Below are 18,958 nucleotides of genomic sequence, written 5' to 3'. Positions count from 1 at the left end.
CCAGCAGGTTGATAATCTAATTTTTTTTTTTATACCAAGTATTTCCTCTTTTTCCCTGTCACTGAGTTTTATTTTCATTCCAACAGTTTCAACCTTCTAAACTTCCCCCATTCCTCCTTACCTCCATGTCTTCATCTACCTAAAATAGGTCTTAGTTAAATGCACTTTTTTCCAGCATTGGCCTGACCCCTCCCGAATCAGGCGTTTTTTGTCCTGAAGGGCACACGATGAATCCTCTGCCTCCAGTCACTTGGGCAATTTGTCAAGGACTGACTGGGGATGTTTATTGGGAAATAATAAATGGAAATGTTCTTTATGTCTTCTTAATTTAGGCAACTGTGTGCTTGTTTCTCTTTGTCTTTTATCTTCATTTATTTTTGTTATGAGAGTTTTTCAGGGCCCCATATTTTTTAAAATTGCTGTCACAAATATCTTTTTTTTCAAGTTCATCCTCACCCACCAAGCTCAGTGATGCCATCCGTGTCCTACAAATGAGGAAACTATGCCCAGACTATTTGTCTCAGGACCTCCACTCAGTGAACAAGTAGAACTTACAGCCAAGTCTTCTGACTCCTTCTGACTCAAAGGGCTATTGGCCTTCTCACTGTACCAAAGTGGAGTTTACACTCTTGAACACTGAATGATGCTGAATATATTTTTCTAACTTCTCATGGACCCCACAAAATGCCCTGTGCAGAGTGTTTGATCAGTAGATATTGGTTTGTGAAACTTCTAAGACTTGACTCTGACTTATGCAACATGGATTTAGAGAAATAAAGGCATTGTTTTAAGAATATAACCGTGTATCAAGACCCTCAATTTGGCAAGTCTAGTGAAAATTGAAAGTGGGTGGTCATTATTAGTACAGCTTACTCAGAGGTGGCCCTACAAGACTATGAAGGGGGCTGGCCTCCCAGAGGGTAGGGCTCAAACGTTACTGAGCAGCAGTCCCTCACTGCCCTGAGGAGTATAGGAGAAGGCAGGAAAATGACACTGAGTTTCTCTGGAAGTCTGGCATCTTGGATACTTCAAGGGATCAAACGGTGTTTAATGGGACCCAAGTGGTTCAAGGAACTGGTAATGTGAAGGGGTATCCACCTCCAGGACCTCGGAGTGAATCTAGTCCAAATAAAGAAGCGTGGTGGGTTGACGGCCTTTATGATAGAAGACTGAACCTCTCACCTCCAAGTCTATGGAAGAGTTCTCCTTGGGCCACATGGACTTGTTACATATCCTCAAGACTGTTCAGTAGACTATGTGAAATAAGTTAATGGCCACAGTCACCTGTGATGTAGTCATCATCCACATTTTCAAAAGCATTCTCCCAAAACAAAATCATGGAAAAAATTGAAAAGTAGTAAATGAAACATGGATGGAGATGTTATACTCTGCACCAAAGTGTGGCTTGGTGACAAATACAAAGATACTTTTCACCATTGTGTCAGAGGCTCAGGTGAACATTTATTGAACCCCCTTTATGGAGAAAGACGTAGAACATAAAAATGCATTCTTTGCCCTCATAGTGTTCATGGTCTAATTGGGAAAAGAATCATTTCATTAAAGAAAATTGAAATGAATCAACCCAAACAATTGATTTTCCTGTTGAATAGATACTGGAGAGGTTGTGACAAAGCTGGAGGATAGATCCAGTTAATCAAAGATAGCTCGTGTAGAATTGTATTCAGTTCTATACACCTGTGCACACTGGCTAGTGAAGCTGGACTATCTGGCAGGAGGAAGTCTCTTCTTGACATAGGAAAAGGAACCTCATGCAGCTTTGGGCTGAGCCAGGCCTACGATATCTGTTCTGTCTTTGGGTCATTCTTGTTCAGTGATTCCCTAATGACCAACAAGTCGCATTCCCTGGAGCTCTTGTTGACTCTAGATCATCCTGCTGTTTGATTCACTCTGAAATCTATAGTTTGTTCTAGTCAGGTCTGTGATTGATTTACATTCCTGAGAGAACCTTCTGGGGAAGTGAAGCCTCAAAGACTCTGCCGACTGTCCAGGGATTACCCAAGGGCTGGATTAGATCTTGACTACAGATGCCCTCCCATGGACGCAGAGGGGCCTAGAGTCTCCTGAGCCATTCTCATTTTACTAAAAAAGCAGAGAGGAGGGTCATAGAAACTAGCTTTTGAGTGTTTAAGTTCTAAGGTCTTTTTCAAACACAGACACACGTGTATATACTTACATGGGATCACACACACACACACACACACACACACACACACACACATACAGAGAACTCTTTCTCTAACATTATATTCCTTAGGCTTTTGGATGAAGTCTTTTAGCATCTTTATATCAATGAATAAAATTGTTGTGTACCCATAAAGAAGAGAGAAAAGAAGAAATGTCTGTCCCTTTAAATGTCATAACATAAATATGTCTTCATATTGTATATGGATTTATTATAAACGCCATGGATAATTTGTGTATCCAAAGCTGTGACTGGCTCCCGATGGCTCAGAGTCTGCCATGTCACAGAGGAGCGATGGCTTCCTGTTTCCTCAGGGTGTTTCCCCCATTTTGCTGAAACTTACTCACTTTACAATTCGGTGGGGATAATGAATTCAAGTAAAATAAGATGTATTCTCTAATTGTTCTATCAAAAGAGCAGGAGGCTGTGAAATCGTTCTCAGTGCTGGTACGTTGGATGCCTTTCCAAAGGCATGAATCAGCTCCTTGTGACATGTTTCCAAGTTTACCATTTGGGTTATTGTCACTAAGCTCACCCGGGGCCCAGGGAAAGCATTCTTCTTTTCACACTTCTGCTCAGGTGTCCAGATTACTCTCCCCTATAGTGGCTTTGACGCTGGCACAGAAGCTAGCGGGGCTGCCTTCTCCTGATGTGCTGCAGTGGTTTAAATCTAAGGTTTTTTGTTTGTTTTTTTTTTCCCCTCTGTTGCTTTTATTATGGTGGTTGGGTCAGAATCACCTTTTTGAATTAGAAATACTGATACAATCCAAGAGAGAATGTTACAGTAGTGATAGTAGACAAAGAGGAGGACCATAAACTATCACGTGGATAAAACACCTCGCCTCACACTATCTCCAGGGCACACACACCAGCATCCCTGTGTGCAGACAGATACTGCTGATATATTAGAGTCTGCTGGCCATTTTGTTTACGATAACTAGGAAAGGAAAAATGAACCCCTATTTCAGTGTGCTCGTCCCAAGATGATGACACGGTAGAATCTCCTCACAGGTAAAGCAAAAGAGCCTAGTTAATCACCATTTATCACTCAAGGGACTCGAGTGTCTTACAGATGCATTGAAGCCCCGGAGACTGAGATACTCACTGGGCTGCGATGCTATTCTCTTTTCTCATTCCATCTAATGTAATAAACTGCAGTCCTGGCATCGGAGTGATGTGTGCTGGCTTTTAGAGTCCTGAGCCTTTAACATGGGCATGATTCATTCCACAGAACTAAATAAATTTTCAGAAAGAAATGTCATATCATTATAATTTTAATAACTGTACAACTTCGCTCCATCTCCTCCATTACAAGACTATTCCTAGCTGCCATCATTTCTTTGCCGGAAGCCTCTAATTTATTTCTCTGTATCTGCAGCTGCTCACCTTCAAACAGCGTTCTGTTGAATTGATTTTAGTATCTACACCACTCTTCATGGAATCGGAGCTAGAGTAGTTGATGCCTAAATTGGCGGAATTTTTATATATTTTTGTCTTAGCTTATTAGAAGCGTACTCTATTTACCAGGTAATAGTTGAAAGAACAGGTACAGGTTCCTTTCCCATTTGACCTTCCCACTCATGTTTGAGTTATTCTGAATGCTTACACATAAACTATTGGTCAAAAACTGAAAAAAAAAAATCATAATTAGCCTTAAATTATGCAAGTTTCCATAACAGGGGTCAGCAGAATTTTTCTCTAAGGGGCCAGAGATTGACTATTTTATGCATTTAGACCACATGATTTCTGTTGTAACTACTCAACTTTGCTTTTCAAGTGCGAAAGCAGCCAAAGACAGTATGTAAATGACTGAGCACAGCTGTGTTCCAATAAAACTTTATTTACATAAACAGGCAGTAGCCAGATTTGGCTCACAGTTTGCTGATTCCTGCTTCAGGCCAATTTGCCTCCTACAACGTTTGCATACCCATTCTACAAAGGCATCATAAAAAATGCAATAATCTGCATCATATTTTCTGATAACCCCAAATATTGAATCTCTCAATTCTAAAATGTGTATACTATTTTGTTTTTCGTTAGCTAGAAAATGGCAGAGTGTAGACTGTTCATCTGTGCAAATTCATCTGTGGGAGTGACTGAGAATGCTTTACTTATTAAACCAAAAATTATTGGTTGATGCTTGTTTTTCACATAGGTCCATCCACCTGGAAGCCATAATGTGAACTCAATCTGTCGCTTGAAAAGTAGGTAAACAGTAAAGCACTTTGGAGAAATGCTAAAGGTTTCCTTGCAACTACAGAGTAGATCTTGAAAGGTTCCTGGCTGTTTACTGGTGTCTCTTCCCTAGGGGAATTCCTGCTTTCTAAGAAAGGGAGTGTCTTTGCGGCCCGTTCAGAACTGATCATACATCTTCATGGAACTGACTAAAATTACCTAGTCTGTAGTGAAGAGTCATGGGACTAAATTAGAGTTAGAACTATCAGCTAATGTCACTGTACACTGAGAGACTTTCTTAGGGGCTACCTTACTCATTACTACAAATTAAAAGAGAAAGGGGTAACCAAGACCGGGTTGGGAAAATGACATGGGGCATGTATTTCAGACTTGCTGTTTTCTGGCTGAGTGAGCTTTCATTTCCAAGTTTACATTTATACAATGGACACCTGAGCACAACATAGAGGGGGAGGGGTGTCCGAGAGATGATCCACACATGCTCAGTGCTCTCCCTGTGCTTTGAGGGCCAGACCACAATTTTTAGGTGCAAGGTATTGAAATTTATATGTGTGCACACACAGGCCTGCATTGGGGTCCACATGTGTATTGTGTGTGTTGTGTGTACATGTGTTATATACATGCATACATGCCCTATAGAAGGAGTGTTGTGGGGAATACGTTAAAACAGATTGGTAAATATTTGTAGAACAGTTTCTGTCATGCAGTACACGCTTTATGGATGTTTGTTGAGTGACTAAAGCTGTGTAGTCCTTAGTGCAGAGTTTCTCAGCAGTGGCACTGTTGATATGATGGGCCAGATAGTTCTCTGTTGTGTATTATCTGATACTAAGCAGCATTCCTGGTCTGTACGCACCAGATGCCACCCCACGCCTAGTCGTGGCAACCAAAAATGTCTCCAGACATTACCACATGTCCTTGGGCACAAAAACACCTCCAGTTGAAATCACTACCATGGTGGAAACAAGACCATATAATTCTTCCAAGAGAAGAATTATAGGGGGTTTCAAACGTGCTTCCTCATTGTGCGGACGACAGGTTACTGTGAGCCCAGGATGCAGGGTCTCTTCACGATGGTCATCGGGTGGTGTCCTCACAGCTGTGGTAGAAATCTGGGGGGAGAGCCGGGCATTTACAGGAGATGTTCTGCCTGCACTGGGTTTCAGTCGGCACTGCCCTGCCAGCTGTCACCTGAATCCTGCCAGGAGACTGCTCCAGGTCTTGGTATAACACTGGGCCCCCTATGGAAATGAACTTTAATGTTTGCGGTGTCATCAAACTTGACTACCAAACGAGGCAGTGTGACATTGGGGTCTGGGAAGAGAAATGAATGCTCAGAATAGGTCTGAAGCACCTGATCGCTCAGGATGGCAGTCTGTGGCCAGTGACTGTTAGAGCCGTGGCTGTGACTTGCCTCTTATTTACTTGCACCAGCTGACTTGTCCTTCTTTGCTTCCTCCCTTCAGGTCAGACTTCCTGTTGTCCTAAGTTGTCAAGTTGTCATCCCTGCTTTCTCTCTCTCTCTCTCTCTCTCTCTCTCTCTCTCTCTCTCTCTCTCTCTCTCTCTCTCTCTCTCATAGTTAGAGATGAAGCTGTCTTGAGCTATTTATCAGTCTTATCTCTCTCGGCCCTCTGTTAGTATTTCAGTCTGTGGATCTAATCCACTTTAATTGATTGACCTCACACAACCAGACATCAACAAAACACCAGGGGAAGTGCAGTTGCAGGCAGGGGGAGAAGTGGAGGCAATTTTGCTGGGTGGGTGCAAAGGTCATCGAGACCCGTGCAGATTCAGGAAAACAGAATTAGTTTCCAAGCCATTTAATGTGAATTTTCTTGGGACAATCTATACAGATTCTGGAGTGGATGATCTTGAATGGGAGACAGTCATTTCAAACAGGGAAGCGTTCTGTAGGTGCAAAACCAATGTCCCCACGATTACCACCAACTTCACCCCCCACACCGTTCCCATCATTGTCACATCATCCTTTGCAGAGCACGTCAGAATTTGCCAAGATTTTATTCATTTCTTTGAAGTACCGTTGAGCACAGGTATTATTATTCTTGTTGTTCTTCTCCTTTTTCATTCCAATAGCTTGTGATACAGATAGTTGAGGAACCTGTTCAGGATGACCTCTGCACCAAGATGCCGAGCTTTGACTGGGCTCAAGTCTTCTGATTCTAAATTTTAAAGGCTGCTGGAGCTCAGAACAGACGTTTTCTTCTCCCTGGCCCTTCCTGTCACAGCCACACTGAAGCTCCTCAAGGGAAGGGACTGGGTCGTTGTCATGGCAGGATAGTGAAGGTCCCAACGCTCTCCAAGCTACGTAGCTGGCATCTTGTCAATTCGGGTGATTCCGGATGGGCTTATTCTCTATCTTAGACTTGTTGAGGGAGACTTCGACTAATCTCTTGGAGCTCTTGAGTCCTTTAACAGTACAAGGCTCTGAACACCCAAAGTGCACACTCAGTGCTATTAGCAAACCATTGTCCTGGGTCTAGAACAAGAAGACTATTAACATTGAAAGAATGCACTGATGATTTTCGCTGAAAGAGTTAACAGCCACAAAAAGAGCCCATAGTGTGTCCTAATGCAGGGTGTCTTACCTTAGAGAACTTCAATAAAATCCTCTCTCAGCCAAAATTATCTGAGGAATCAAGTAACTTGTACCTCGTCTTTTTGTATTTTACTGATTGTGTATATAAAGCACAATGAGACTATATGTTTTGCCTAAGATTTGTTGCCAAAAAGTCTGAATGTGAGTGACCAATTCTCTACTTTATCCTATATTGTTCAAATCCTATTTAGCCTCCATGGCATAAAAACTTATTAGCACATTTTTTTTTCTACCACCACCACACATTCTAATTCTTTATTAATTGATTCACTTATCCATTAATTTAACAAACATTTGCTAGCACCTGCTAGGATTCCTATATTTGAGATACACACAATTAAGTTAAGCTGTCTGTCTAGCTTAGGCAGACATAAAATATATAATATGTAATCTATATACTATCTTATGTAAATAATTCCAATTGCAGCATGTCGTAAATGTGACCAAAATATAACATGGTAGAAAATCCATGGGTTTTAAAGTCAGACAGACCTGAATATGTCTCCTACTAGATGGTGAATTCCCAGTTATCTTTTTAATTTATAAAATCTGCAGGGTAATTGTGAGAATTCAAGAATTATTAGCACCTACTCTGTCCATCAAGGTGGTGTGGGTTATGCTGCAGTAACAAACAGCTTACAATTTTTGGTGACATCAATCAACCACACATTGTTTCTCAGTCATGTTCCATGTCCGTTGCAAGTTGGCTTGCTGCCATCCTCACTCAATGACATAGGCTGACAAAGAAGCCACTGCCAGGAATTTGCTTGGTATAGGGTTGAGAGAAAGTGGGAGAACTCTGGCGGAGCTCCCATCCACAATTAAATGCATGGCATGAGGTAAACAGCACCACTGGTGACTTTATCTACTATGACCCAGACTTTGAAATGAGTAAGGCAGACCTGGCACTGTCTGGACCCAGGAGAGTTCACATATATGTTATTCTCCTTGCATCACTGCCTAGCACAATTCTGTGGGAAACCTAGAAGTTAAGACATTGAGAGCTACTTCCTTTGCACATGTCCCTGGCACGCATTTGAGAGCTCCAGTTCTGTTTCTGTCAGCTGCAATTTTCTACAATAGTGGAAGGTGCATCCTGCCTTCCCAGGGAGCCCTTGGGGATGAAAGAAGCGATCGCCTTCAGGGAGATCTTTATTCCTGAGGATTTTTCTTGTCCCTGTGCATTTTTGCTGCTGAAATCTGACCCCACTGTTGGTAGCATCTCTTGGGTCACTTCCACAGCGATAACCGTGATATGGCTGATGGAGGAACAGAAAACTGGAACCTGACTAATCTGAGGAACCAGGTGGGCTCATAAACAGTCATTATTGGTGAAGGATGACTTATCGGCTATTTCAACACAGCTGTTTTCTGCACCATTCAGTTTTTTCCTGCATGCTCTTGAGGATTCTTTGGTAATGTCTTCTGATTTACCACTTGTCATTGTTTTTAATATTGAGGAAGAACATCTATTGAAGTGATTGCCTTCGTAGCAACTTTAATGGTGATGGGTATGGAGTTATGAAAATTTATAGTCACGCTGTTTTTGCAGCTACGCTTTGCTTGTCTTGGAAGGGCTTATAAAAGGCACCAAGGAACATGAAGAGAGAGCAACTACCAAATTGTGACAGGATATCAACTTTACAAATGTTGTTTTTTTAATATTCTGTTTGCTAAAGTTTACATTTCTTTTCACACTATTTCTTGATGACAGTGGCCAAACCAACAGCTCTTCAGCTCATGCTACTACTTTCAACTACACAAATAAGGGAATAGATGACTGATATTTACTGAGGTCCCAAAGTAGATACAGCCGCTTGCCAGGTGTTTTATACATATGTGTTCTTCTAAGATCCTCACAACAAGCTTCAGACGTAGCCATTCCCTTCCTCCACACATCCCTTTTTTAGCAAGAAAATCAGAAGTTAAATAACCTGCCCAAGGTCATGCAGTTTTCCGAGTCAGAGGTGTTATTTGAATCATGCTACGCTAAAACCCGTGTTCATCCTTTTGAACCAATTGATTTGTCTAATTATCAGTGTTACAGATGGTCAAATGATTGGATGGTTTCTTCTGTTGATCTCATTTATCCCTTATATTTGTATAATATTTTACTCTTTATAAAGTATTCTCATATTAATCATATCATTTCAGCCTTGTAAGAGCTCTATGAAGTATGTAAAGCTGGTATCTTGTCTCCATAATATATTATCAACAAATGGGTCAGAAACGTTAAGTAACTTTCCTCAGGTCAGTCAGGGCTAACTCCAAAACCAATGTTTTTCTCTGGCATATCTTCTCCTCTCTGGACACATGAACCAGCAGAGTTTATTTTCCTGGCAGCTGAGCGTGATGGATTCTAACCTGGTCTACTATATGGCTATTTGTCACAAGGCTTATAATGAACTGAGACAAAGCAGTTAGCCACAGATTATAATGCCGCTGTGGTCCCATGACCAGGAGGTTGCAGTAATGAAATTTCCTACGAGTAAAGAGACCACATCTGCGGCCTAGCACAGCCACATTCACCACCGCAGGAAACACAATGAAACATTTGGGTAAGGGTCTCTCCTGACGTGGGCAGCGTGCTAGCTGGTTTAGAAAGACCTCTTTGAAACAGTGATTACAGTGGCAAATGTGTGGCGCCTCAGATAAGGACCAAATATTTATTCTGGCAGAGATTAAATCTTTTCTGTCCCCGAATCTATTATGGATCTTGCAAAGAATCTTCCAAAGTATATATCGCGCTGATCAGTCAGCTCACTGAGCTAGAACTGGGCTTTGCCACCGCTGTGGCGGAAAAGCTGCAGAATGCTGGTTTAAAGGTCTCTCTACCCTAAAACTGCTCGCCATCCAGGATTAATTAGTGACTCAGAAGTGAGTTGAATCGCCAGCAGTCCTTTCCATGTATTCAGGATTTATACAATGGTTTCTCAATGAAGAACCATGGTGCAATAAACAACCCACATTTGTGGGGTGGGCAGAGGAAAAATGGTATCTGCAGTCATGGTTTCCTCACTCCCCCAGTCCTTGCATTCTGCTAAACAGATTCTGACTCAGGTTATTCTAGCTTTGCTTATTTAGGGATGAGGGTGCCTAAGTACCAGCGCGCGCACACACACACACACACACACACACCATTAGAAATGAATGCCAATTCTTTAAGCAAGAGAAAGCAGGAAAGCCATGCTGTTTTTTCTGAATTCCTTGAGAGTTAATGAGTAAGAATAAAATGGATCATAATATTATTAATTGTGGGCATGAAAGGAACACAAAATCCTGTCCTCAGGTTCATGTATCCATGCCACGCATCATATTTTAATGCTAGGTACCGTGTAGTGGTGGAAATGCAGAGGTGAAAAATATAAAATAAAGCAAAACTGAGAACATAACGTCACAATAAACAAGGATATTAGAAATCATGAGTATATTTAGTCACCGTGTAGGGAGGCAACAGAATTTCTTCCCCAGAGAGCAGACGTCATTTTGCGTTGTGTGCTATGTGACAGGGCATAAAGGAAGCGATGGTGTCCGGCCTGTATCAGCATCCATGCATGCTGAAAGCAGGCTGTATTGATCAGCCTAGACTCCTGCTTTCTAAGATCAAGACTCCTGGGTACTCGTCCCTCCTTTGGTTGTGCACAAGATGTGTTCATATACTAAAGGAAAATTGGCAAGTTGAGAAAAGCTGTCTTTTGGAAAAGTAAGTGAAGCGTACCAAATTATATGGAAACCAGCACCTAAAATGGCACCAGAAGTTTTAGTTGATTGACTTTGAGCACAGTGAGTGCTTAGTCAACGTTATGTTTATGTACTGAATGAATGGATGAACCAAATTACTAAATCTGAGATTCAGTGAAATCTTTCCTACATCTTAGTTTATGTGGATTCTGGACTTCTTTTCCCATATCCTTCTCTTTCTTCTCCTCCTCCTCCTCCTCCCTGCCTCTCACACCCCTCATCCCATTACTCATCCTCCTCCTTCTCCTTCTGCTTCAATTATGAAACTGCGGGTAACAAAGACTATGCGAGCAAATGTTGTGACTCAGCCTTGTAGAACATCAGAATTACAGCTAAATTAAATTATCCTTGAGTGTCCAACCTATTTCTCAGCCAATAAGTCAGACAGCTAGAGAAATGGAGAAAGATGTCTCCCTTCTCTCCTTGCTTCCATCCCTCTGACACTGCATGCTGTGACACCTTGCCAAGAGGTGGAGAGAGACTGATTATGTCTGATCAGGAAGGTTACTTTTATGTCTTATCAGAATACTAATTCCAACTCTTGGTTGTAGCCAATTATTAGAGAAGAGTAAGAGTTTTCATGGCATTGTTATTTATGCTTGAATATTTCACTTCCCAGGAGGTGGATGATGTCACCACCACCACCACCACCACCGGAGTCATCACCTTCATTACCATAGTGTTCGTCTTCTGGCATCCATTGTGTTCTCCTCCCAGAAGTCTTTTGGGGCCAAAGAGATACCCTCTGCTGTAGCACTGAATATCATATCTGTATTTAAATTAGTCTTAGGAGTAAGGCTACAAGTATGGAAAGGGTGACAGCGATCTGACTCTGAAAACACCAGCTCAGTGTCACTGGCCTCTACTGAGGATAATTTATTTTCTTTGTGTTTCTGACCTACAGGAAGGTGCATCAGGAGTTCCTCCATAATGCTAGCTCCTCTGCTGTTGATTCCTAACGATTCTGTACCCAGCCCCTTGGCCTGGACCCAAAATGTGCAAGCAGGCTTCTTTCATCCTAAATCTGAACTGTGAGGAGATCTAGGGTCCGGTGTCTTATTAGCCTCTCCTAGAACACAGGCCTAATTCACCTCACAGAAATGAATTTTTCAGTGTCATTCCACAGTGGCTAGGTAGTTCTGTGGTTCCAGCTTTGATAGCTGTTGAGGGCAATCAAGTGATGGAACCTGAGCAGTGAAACCTGTGAGAACAATCTGGGTAGATTTCTACCTTGGGTTTTGATGTTTAGGATGAAAGCCCAGGGGGAAATGCAGGCAACTGCCACGAACTTCATGCTGCTGGACCCCTTCGGGTACCTACACATTCACTGTTAGTTGGAGGATCGACTCTAACGGGAGAAAACCTTGTGGTTATTGATAACTATGCCTTTTGTGTTTCTTTATTATAGGAACAGGGGAAAATTGGAGTTGTCTTCAATATTGGCACAGTTGATATCTCCATCAAAGAGGAAAGAACCCCTGTAAATGACGGTAAATACCACGTGGTGCGCTTCACCAGAAACGGCGGCAACGCCACCCTCCAGGTGGACAACTGGCCTGTGAATGAGCATTATCCCACAGGTACATGTTTTGCTCTCAGTGACCATACTTTTTTTTGCTTTCCTAGTCTTACTTTGAAATGGTGGTTTTTCTCATGACCATCCCCAAATCATAAAGCACCAAATATTAAGCACAAATCCATGTGTTGTTTTTTGTTTTTCTTTTCTTTTTGATTTTGTATGGGAAGATAAGTTCTTTCTTTAGGACTTGATCCAGTGTAGGCAGCTTCTGGAGACTTACTAACTATGCACTGAAACTTTTTTGTTAACCCAATACTGCCTGACTGGCTCATACCAAAGACAATTATTGTAGGTTTCCCAGGGCACCACACATGATGAGCAGTGAAGGGAAGGGACTCCATCTCTACCACGCACTATTGTCCATCATCATGGAATAATCAATTTGAGATCTGGATTTTGTGGTGTGATTTAGCCGAAGGTACAGGTGGCCAGAGATTGCAAAGACTGTGAAAGGAGGTTTACTCAACTTGAATGGATGAACAACAAGTCAGGGCAACAACTGAGAGAGAAAAATTACAGGTGGAATTGCATTTACTTGGTTGACTTCGCAATTTTTTTTTTTCCATTTACGCTAAGCCTGCCTTGATATTCAGAAACTGGTCCTAGTAAGTGTTTTAACAGCCAACATGCTGGTGTGGGAGGGAGAGGGGTTAATCACCTGTTTACATTTTATAGTCAAGGAGCATCTGCCAACAAACTCCCAAAGCCTATGGCCCAATCAAGGGCAGTGGGAGGAAAGGTTGCCTTCTTTAAAAGAGATCATTTAAATAATCCCTGAGTGTTCCCTTTCATCTCACACTTCTCCCAGGAAAAGAGCCCTGAACCCTGATCGTAAATGTTCTGGCCAATCAAAAGTAACTGTGCTGCTGTTTTTTTCCCCCAAATAGCCAGTCTTCCTGTGTCTGTTTTAAGAATTACGGTAGCATCCACAAACAGCCTATAAGAATCCCAAGTTATTGAAGCAGAAAGCCCCATTTACCCATTTGCCTACCCTCTCGGTCTCCATACACTATCCAGTCACCCTTTGCAGGGAGTCTCTTGTCATACTCTTCGTACTCCTTAAATTAAGGCACAAAAATGACCTTATGCAATTATCTTTGATCCTATGAAGACAGCCAGAGGTGTTAACAGCTACAATGAATTTTTATCGTCGTCCAAATTCACTAGACACTAATAGACCTGATTTTTAAATGCTTCTTGCTTGAACTCTGGTGGTTGAGAGGGGTGGGGGATGGGGAGAAGCAAAACAGCCTGAGATCTTAAAAGCTGTTTATTTGCTCATAGGAAAAATCAATGTCTCTCCATGCATATTATCGTTGGCCCTGCTAGTGTTGCTGTAGGGTTTGTTATGTTTTTATAAGGAATTTCAAAGATTTCTAAACTGATGTTAACCACTTGCCCTGAGCTAATATAGAATCTGGGAGTTGGCTGCCCGCAGTAGCAGTCTCCTTAATGGTCATTTGAAAGCCACAGATATGTAAGAAAACCAGTGACCCTGGCTGTGTGCTTCTTTGTATCTTCAGTTCCACATTTTGTGTTACTTCCTATGTTTCCAAAACGGGGTGGGGGCGGGTGGTAGGGGGAAGCTTTCTTTAATGGCATTGCTTCCCATTGAAAACTATTATTACTAGTAACTGTCGGTAACTGTTATTTAGTAATACTAAGTGTTATTATTACAGGACATGATACAATATAACAGTGATAAGTATGGGTTTTGGAGGCAGCTGGCTGGAGTGGGGATCTTGGTGCCATCAGCTGTGAGCCAAAGGCAGGCTGGATTACGACCTTGAAATGCCCTAAACACTGATATATTTGTTGTCTTTCTCCATTTAAAATTCAAAATACAACAGTAAACCATAAAATAAGTGTAAGAATTTCTAACAATTCTGATTTCTCCTCTCTGATGATTATTGTAATGCTTTAAAACTATATCAGATTCTTTCTCCCTATATTCTTATTTTTTACTCTGGTTTCTTTGTTCTCTAAATAAGTGCTTATTCTTCCTTTTAGGTGATCCAGTTCCAAACTTTAAGCAAGTTATCTAACCTCCTGAGCCTCTGTTTCATAATCCATAAAATGGGGACATGATACTACTTACTTTCCAGGGTTAATGTGAAGATTATGTGAGTTGGAATACATGTAAAATGCTCAACATAATGCGGAGTCAGTTAAGTCAATATTCAATGAATGTTAACTATGAGAACTACCAAACATTTGGGTAGCATCTTTTTACTATTACATATTCACTGCTATGGATTACTTAATTTTGACTATTAAATTGGATAGAGTAGATACTTTTAGTCTACCTTTCAAATTTAAAAAAAGACCCAGGGAGAGGCTATGTGTTTCATAAAGTCACATAGTAAACGAGGGACAGAACTAAAACCAGATTCTCCAGTTCTCAGCTGGGCACAATTTCCACTATTGCTCCCACAGCCATTTGGGGGACATTTTGAAAAGTGCGTAGGTAGAAATGAGCATTATTCTTCTTGTGTCGTCTTAGGTTTGTCCTTTTTTTTTTTTTTTTAAGTGCCGTATCACAAAGGTTAATATCAATAACCACACAAAGGTAGTTATTCAACAATGTAGAGTTGAAAATCCTCCTTTCAAAACAAAAAGTTCTTTCAGCTGTGCTAAAAGATTCATTTGTGATGAATCCAAGCTGTCCGCCAGGCCAACAATGGCCGTGTGCTTCCATGAAGCCATTGAAAGAATACTGAGTATTGAAAGGAGCTATCATGATACTTTGTTGCCTAGACCAGAAAGCCCTATTGGAAAGTGCAGCATTTTAGTTTTACATCCCACTCCTTCAAGACTTCCTAGGAGTGGCTCACCTTTGGAGCTTTGGATACTTAATTTTCTCTTGCTTCTGCTTCCCTGTGCAACTGAAAGGATCCACTGAAGGAAATTTAAAGCATCATTAGAGCAACCTGGCATTGTTTAATAAATCTGTATTAAACCAAAAGCTCAAAATACCCCTTGTATCTGGACATCAAAACACAAAGCCACCTGGTCTGGCAATCTTGACATTGTTTCTACAAAAGTGATGTATTCACCTTTTCCCAAGCTATTCTATGTTATTGATAGTAACAGAAAGTATAGAAACCATCCAGAGGAGTGCAGTTGAGCTACTTGTATGTTGCTAATGTTTAAATAGTAAATAGAGTAGCTCCTATAGAATATTTATGGACGTGATCTCATTCTCTCAGGGTATTGTTCCTACTCAATGAGTCCCCGTGCGTCAGCATGAATGGGTCAACTCCAGAATCTTTTCATGGGCTTTTATGGGGTTTTATGTGGCTCTACTGCAACATCCCACTGTGAAATATTTAGAAACCAGCTGGGCACGGGGCATGTAGCATACATGCTCTTTGTGAATCAGGAAGGATCCACAATGAAAATAGTTCTATAGCCATCGGAATCTTATATCACTTACTTCTGGGAAATAGAACTCAAAAGCCACGTCGTTCTTTGAACCTGAAAATAGAAAGGCTAAGGAACAGGAGAGGGAAATAAAAGACAGCTCAGCCTGGAGCTGGCATCCAGGCACTGATAAATGTTCCTTATGAAGCCTCTGATTACTGTCTTAACACAATGCAGTGGTGGGAACCAGGGAGGGGAGGTGAAAGGTAAGTTGAGCATGAGGAATTAATTTTAGCCCCAGCTCTAGGCCCCCTGGGAGGCTGGGCTGAATGGGATTGTTAAAGATCTGGTCTCTGCGGTGAGTGGGTGGCTGGTTGTGTCATCAGGGCCATTAGAACCCTGAGCACGGTACAGTAAGAGGTTCTCCAGGTCAGAGCCAGGCTTCCTGCAAAGTGAAGACTGATAAGCAGCTCCCATGTGTAGGGCTTTCCATCTTCCTACGGCAGGTGGTGCTGAGGAGAATAGGGTCTCAGTTCTTTTTCTTTTAGTCTTGATATTGCACACCAATTTGGTTGAAGTGTTCTTGACTGGAATGCCCTTCCTCAGTCAATAAAATGCCCACTGATGACCTAAGCTTAAATCCTGTTTGACCACCTGACTCAGGACATGAAAATGATATCGAAGTGGCTCCCTTTCTCAGACACTAGATTGGAAAACTCCCTCTTTGTATTTGAATGTGTCAGGTTCCACAAAACCTTGTCTTTACAGGGATTGAACGTAACAACACTGTTGTAGTGCTTACTGATGCTCAAAGTGGCGTGGGAGCCTCGCTCGATCCCCCGGGGGGACAGGGTTTGGTATTAGTATTGCCACCATACTCATATTAAGGATACGTCATTGAAGCTCGGCGAGGCTAAATAACCTCCCGTGCATCACACAGCTTAGCGGATAGAGCCACGATTCCTATTCCGGTCTTCAGATTCTACTACCTCCCATTTGCTGCACGGTCCTCTATTTCTCAGAGTCATGATTTTATTGATACTGACACTAGTTATTTTTTTGGATTTTGTTTTGTTTTTGTTTTTCCATCAAAAGTATTCTCAAATAGAAGTCCCTGCCTGGACTAGTTCCGTCAGCAGGGTTTTTCCACCTTGGCACTCTTGTTTTAGGCCTAGGTAATTCTTTGCTGTAGTGGGCTGTCCTGTGCATTGGAGGATAGTTAACAGCACCCCTGACTGCCACCCACCAGATGCCAGTCGCCTGTCTCCAACACCAAGTGTCTTCTGGGAGGGCAAAACCATCTCCTGGTGAGATGCACTGAGTTAGAGAAAGCCTGCAACATATTTTATTTCAAATGTTCATTGTCCTTTTATAGTGTAGACAGTGTGCATGGGGGCTAAGAGAAGTTTCTTTGTGCACATCTCATCCTAGATTACTGAGACTGTGAAGGGTTAAAAACAAGTCTATGTACTTGGAGTGGTGCCGACATTTCTCAGGCCTTGGGTTTTCATTATTTCCTAACCAGGAGGTTTTCTTTCTTTGTCTTTCTGTCTTTGGCTACAAACATTTGAAGCCTTGCCAGATTTGAAGCACACATTGAAACAAGCCCCATCTACCTGCTTATTCATCTGTTCAGGACTAGTGTTACTTTCAGTTCAATGCGGGGAAGAAACATAGGTCGTGAAGTCCTGTAAAGAGAATGAGAAGTATAAATACAGTCAAGGAGGAAAGCCATATTTGAATATGATTTTCCAGACTGCAGAGATGTAATGACAACTGGAGAGAGGCTTATGTAATGAGTGGGTTTGCACATTGCTAGGTATACATTTTAAAACCATCTTATAAAGAAGTTGGTGCAACATTTGGTCACCAAATGCATCAATTAATCAGTTAAACCAGTGTAGCCTAGATATTTGCACTGCTAAATCGTCAATCTTTTTCATTTATCAGGAATGACTTAGGAGGCACAAGCAGGTGAGTTTCTATTGACAAGGGACTTTCAACTTGCTGGGGTCGGTCTTTGGTGAAAAAAAATGTTTTAAAAATCTGAGAGTGGGAGAGAGGGGAAAAGGAAGAGAGGAGGAGAGAGAGGGAACGAGGGAGACAAGGAGAGAAGCTGTGTTCTTTAACTTGGTTGCAAATGAGATTCTCCTGGGAACTTTTAATAAACTGCGGGTGCTCAGGCCCCAGTTCCAGGTCATCTCATTTAATTGGTCTGGAGGGTGGTCCGTGGATCAGCAGCAGCAGTGACAGCATCACCTGGGAGCTTGTTAAAAATGCAGCATCTCTGGCCCACTCCAGACCTACGGGATCAGAATCTGCATTTTAACAAAGTACCCAGGTGATTCACGTGCAGAGTAAAATTTGAATAGCACTGGTCCCGGCATCAATATTTTTAAAAAGCTCCCAAGTGATTCTATATGCAGCTAAGTTTGAGAACCACTGGTATTTAGAAAGCAAAAAAATGTGTCTGTTTCTCCTTTCAGACTGTGCCACTCAACACAGTGGCGGCTAACCACATGTAGCCACACTTGCAATGTGGCTGGTATGACTCAGGCCCTGGAGGTTTATTTTCATTGCGCAGTTATTATGTCCTAGGCCCTGAGGGATTTACATACATTTTCTCGTTGCATTCTCAGGCCAGCACAATGAGGCTGGTGGCTGGCGACTGGTACTGCACAGCGCAGAACTGGAATATTCTATCTCTTCCTTCTTTTTACCTGTTGTACATAATGTACATCTTCAGTTCCATCATTAATAAATGGAGGGGCCTGTACCTTCATATACCTTCTGAACTCATCGAATGTATTTTGTCATCACACAGTCACTGGGGTAATAAATCCACTGGATTCACGGGAATGTTACCCAAGAGATTATAAGAAATAGCAGCTGCTACCGTCTCTCGGCCAATTCATCCAGATGGTGATGGCTGCCCCCGTTGGGCATTTATTAGGTTGGTGCAAAAGTCATTGTGGTTTTTGCAATTATTTTTAACCTTATAAACCACAATTATTTTTATGGCAGAGTAATATTCCATTGTATGTGTGTGCCACAATTTCTTCACCCAATTGGTTGAGAAAGACAAATATCATATTAGATTTAACTTGTATGTGGAATCTAAAGAACAAAATAAATGAGAAACAAAACAGAAACAGACCCATAGATACAGAGAACAAACTGATGGTTACTGTTGGGTTGGTGCAAAAGTAATTGTGGGGTTTGCAATTATTTTTAACCTTTTAAACTGCAATTACTTTTGCA

At 41.7% G+C, this 18,958-nt stretch overlaps 1 protein-coding gene across 7 annotated transcripts in view; it reads left to right on the top strand.

The window, feature by feature from the left end:
• NRXN3 (neurexin 3) overlaps nt 1-18,958 on the top strand; it is a 1,454,076-nt gene that overhangs the window by 1,268,477 nt on the left and 166,641 nt on the right. For all 7 annotated transcript variants that reach the window (XM_033107567.1, XM_033107569.1, XM_033107568.1 and 4 more), the window contains one exon: nt 12,164-12,335. In XM_033107567.1, the coding sequence (XP_032963458.1) occupies nt 12,164-12,335 (172 nt within the window). The remainder of the gene's footprint in view (nt 1-12,163; nt 12,336-18,958) is intronic.

Source organism: Rhinolophus ferrumequinum, chromosome 6, assembly GCF_004115265.2.
Source record: "Rhinolophus ferrumequinum isolate MPI-CBG mRhiFer1 chromosome 6, mRhiFer1_v1.p, whole genome shotgun sequence".
NCBI lineage: Eukaryota > Metazoa > Chordata > Mammalia > Chiroptera > Rhinolophidae > Rhinolophus > Rhinolophus ferrumequinum.
Note: the sequence above shows the minus strand (reverse complement) of the source record. Positions and strands in the feature narration are given on the sequence as shown.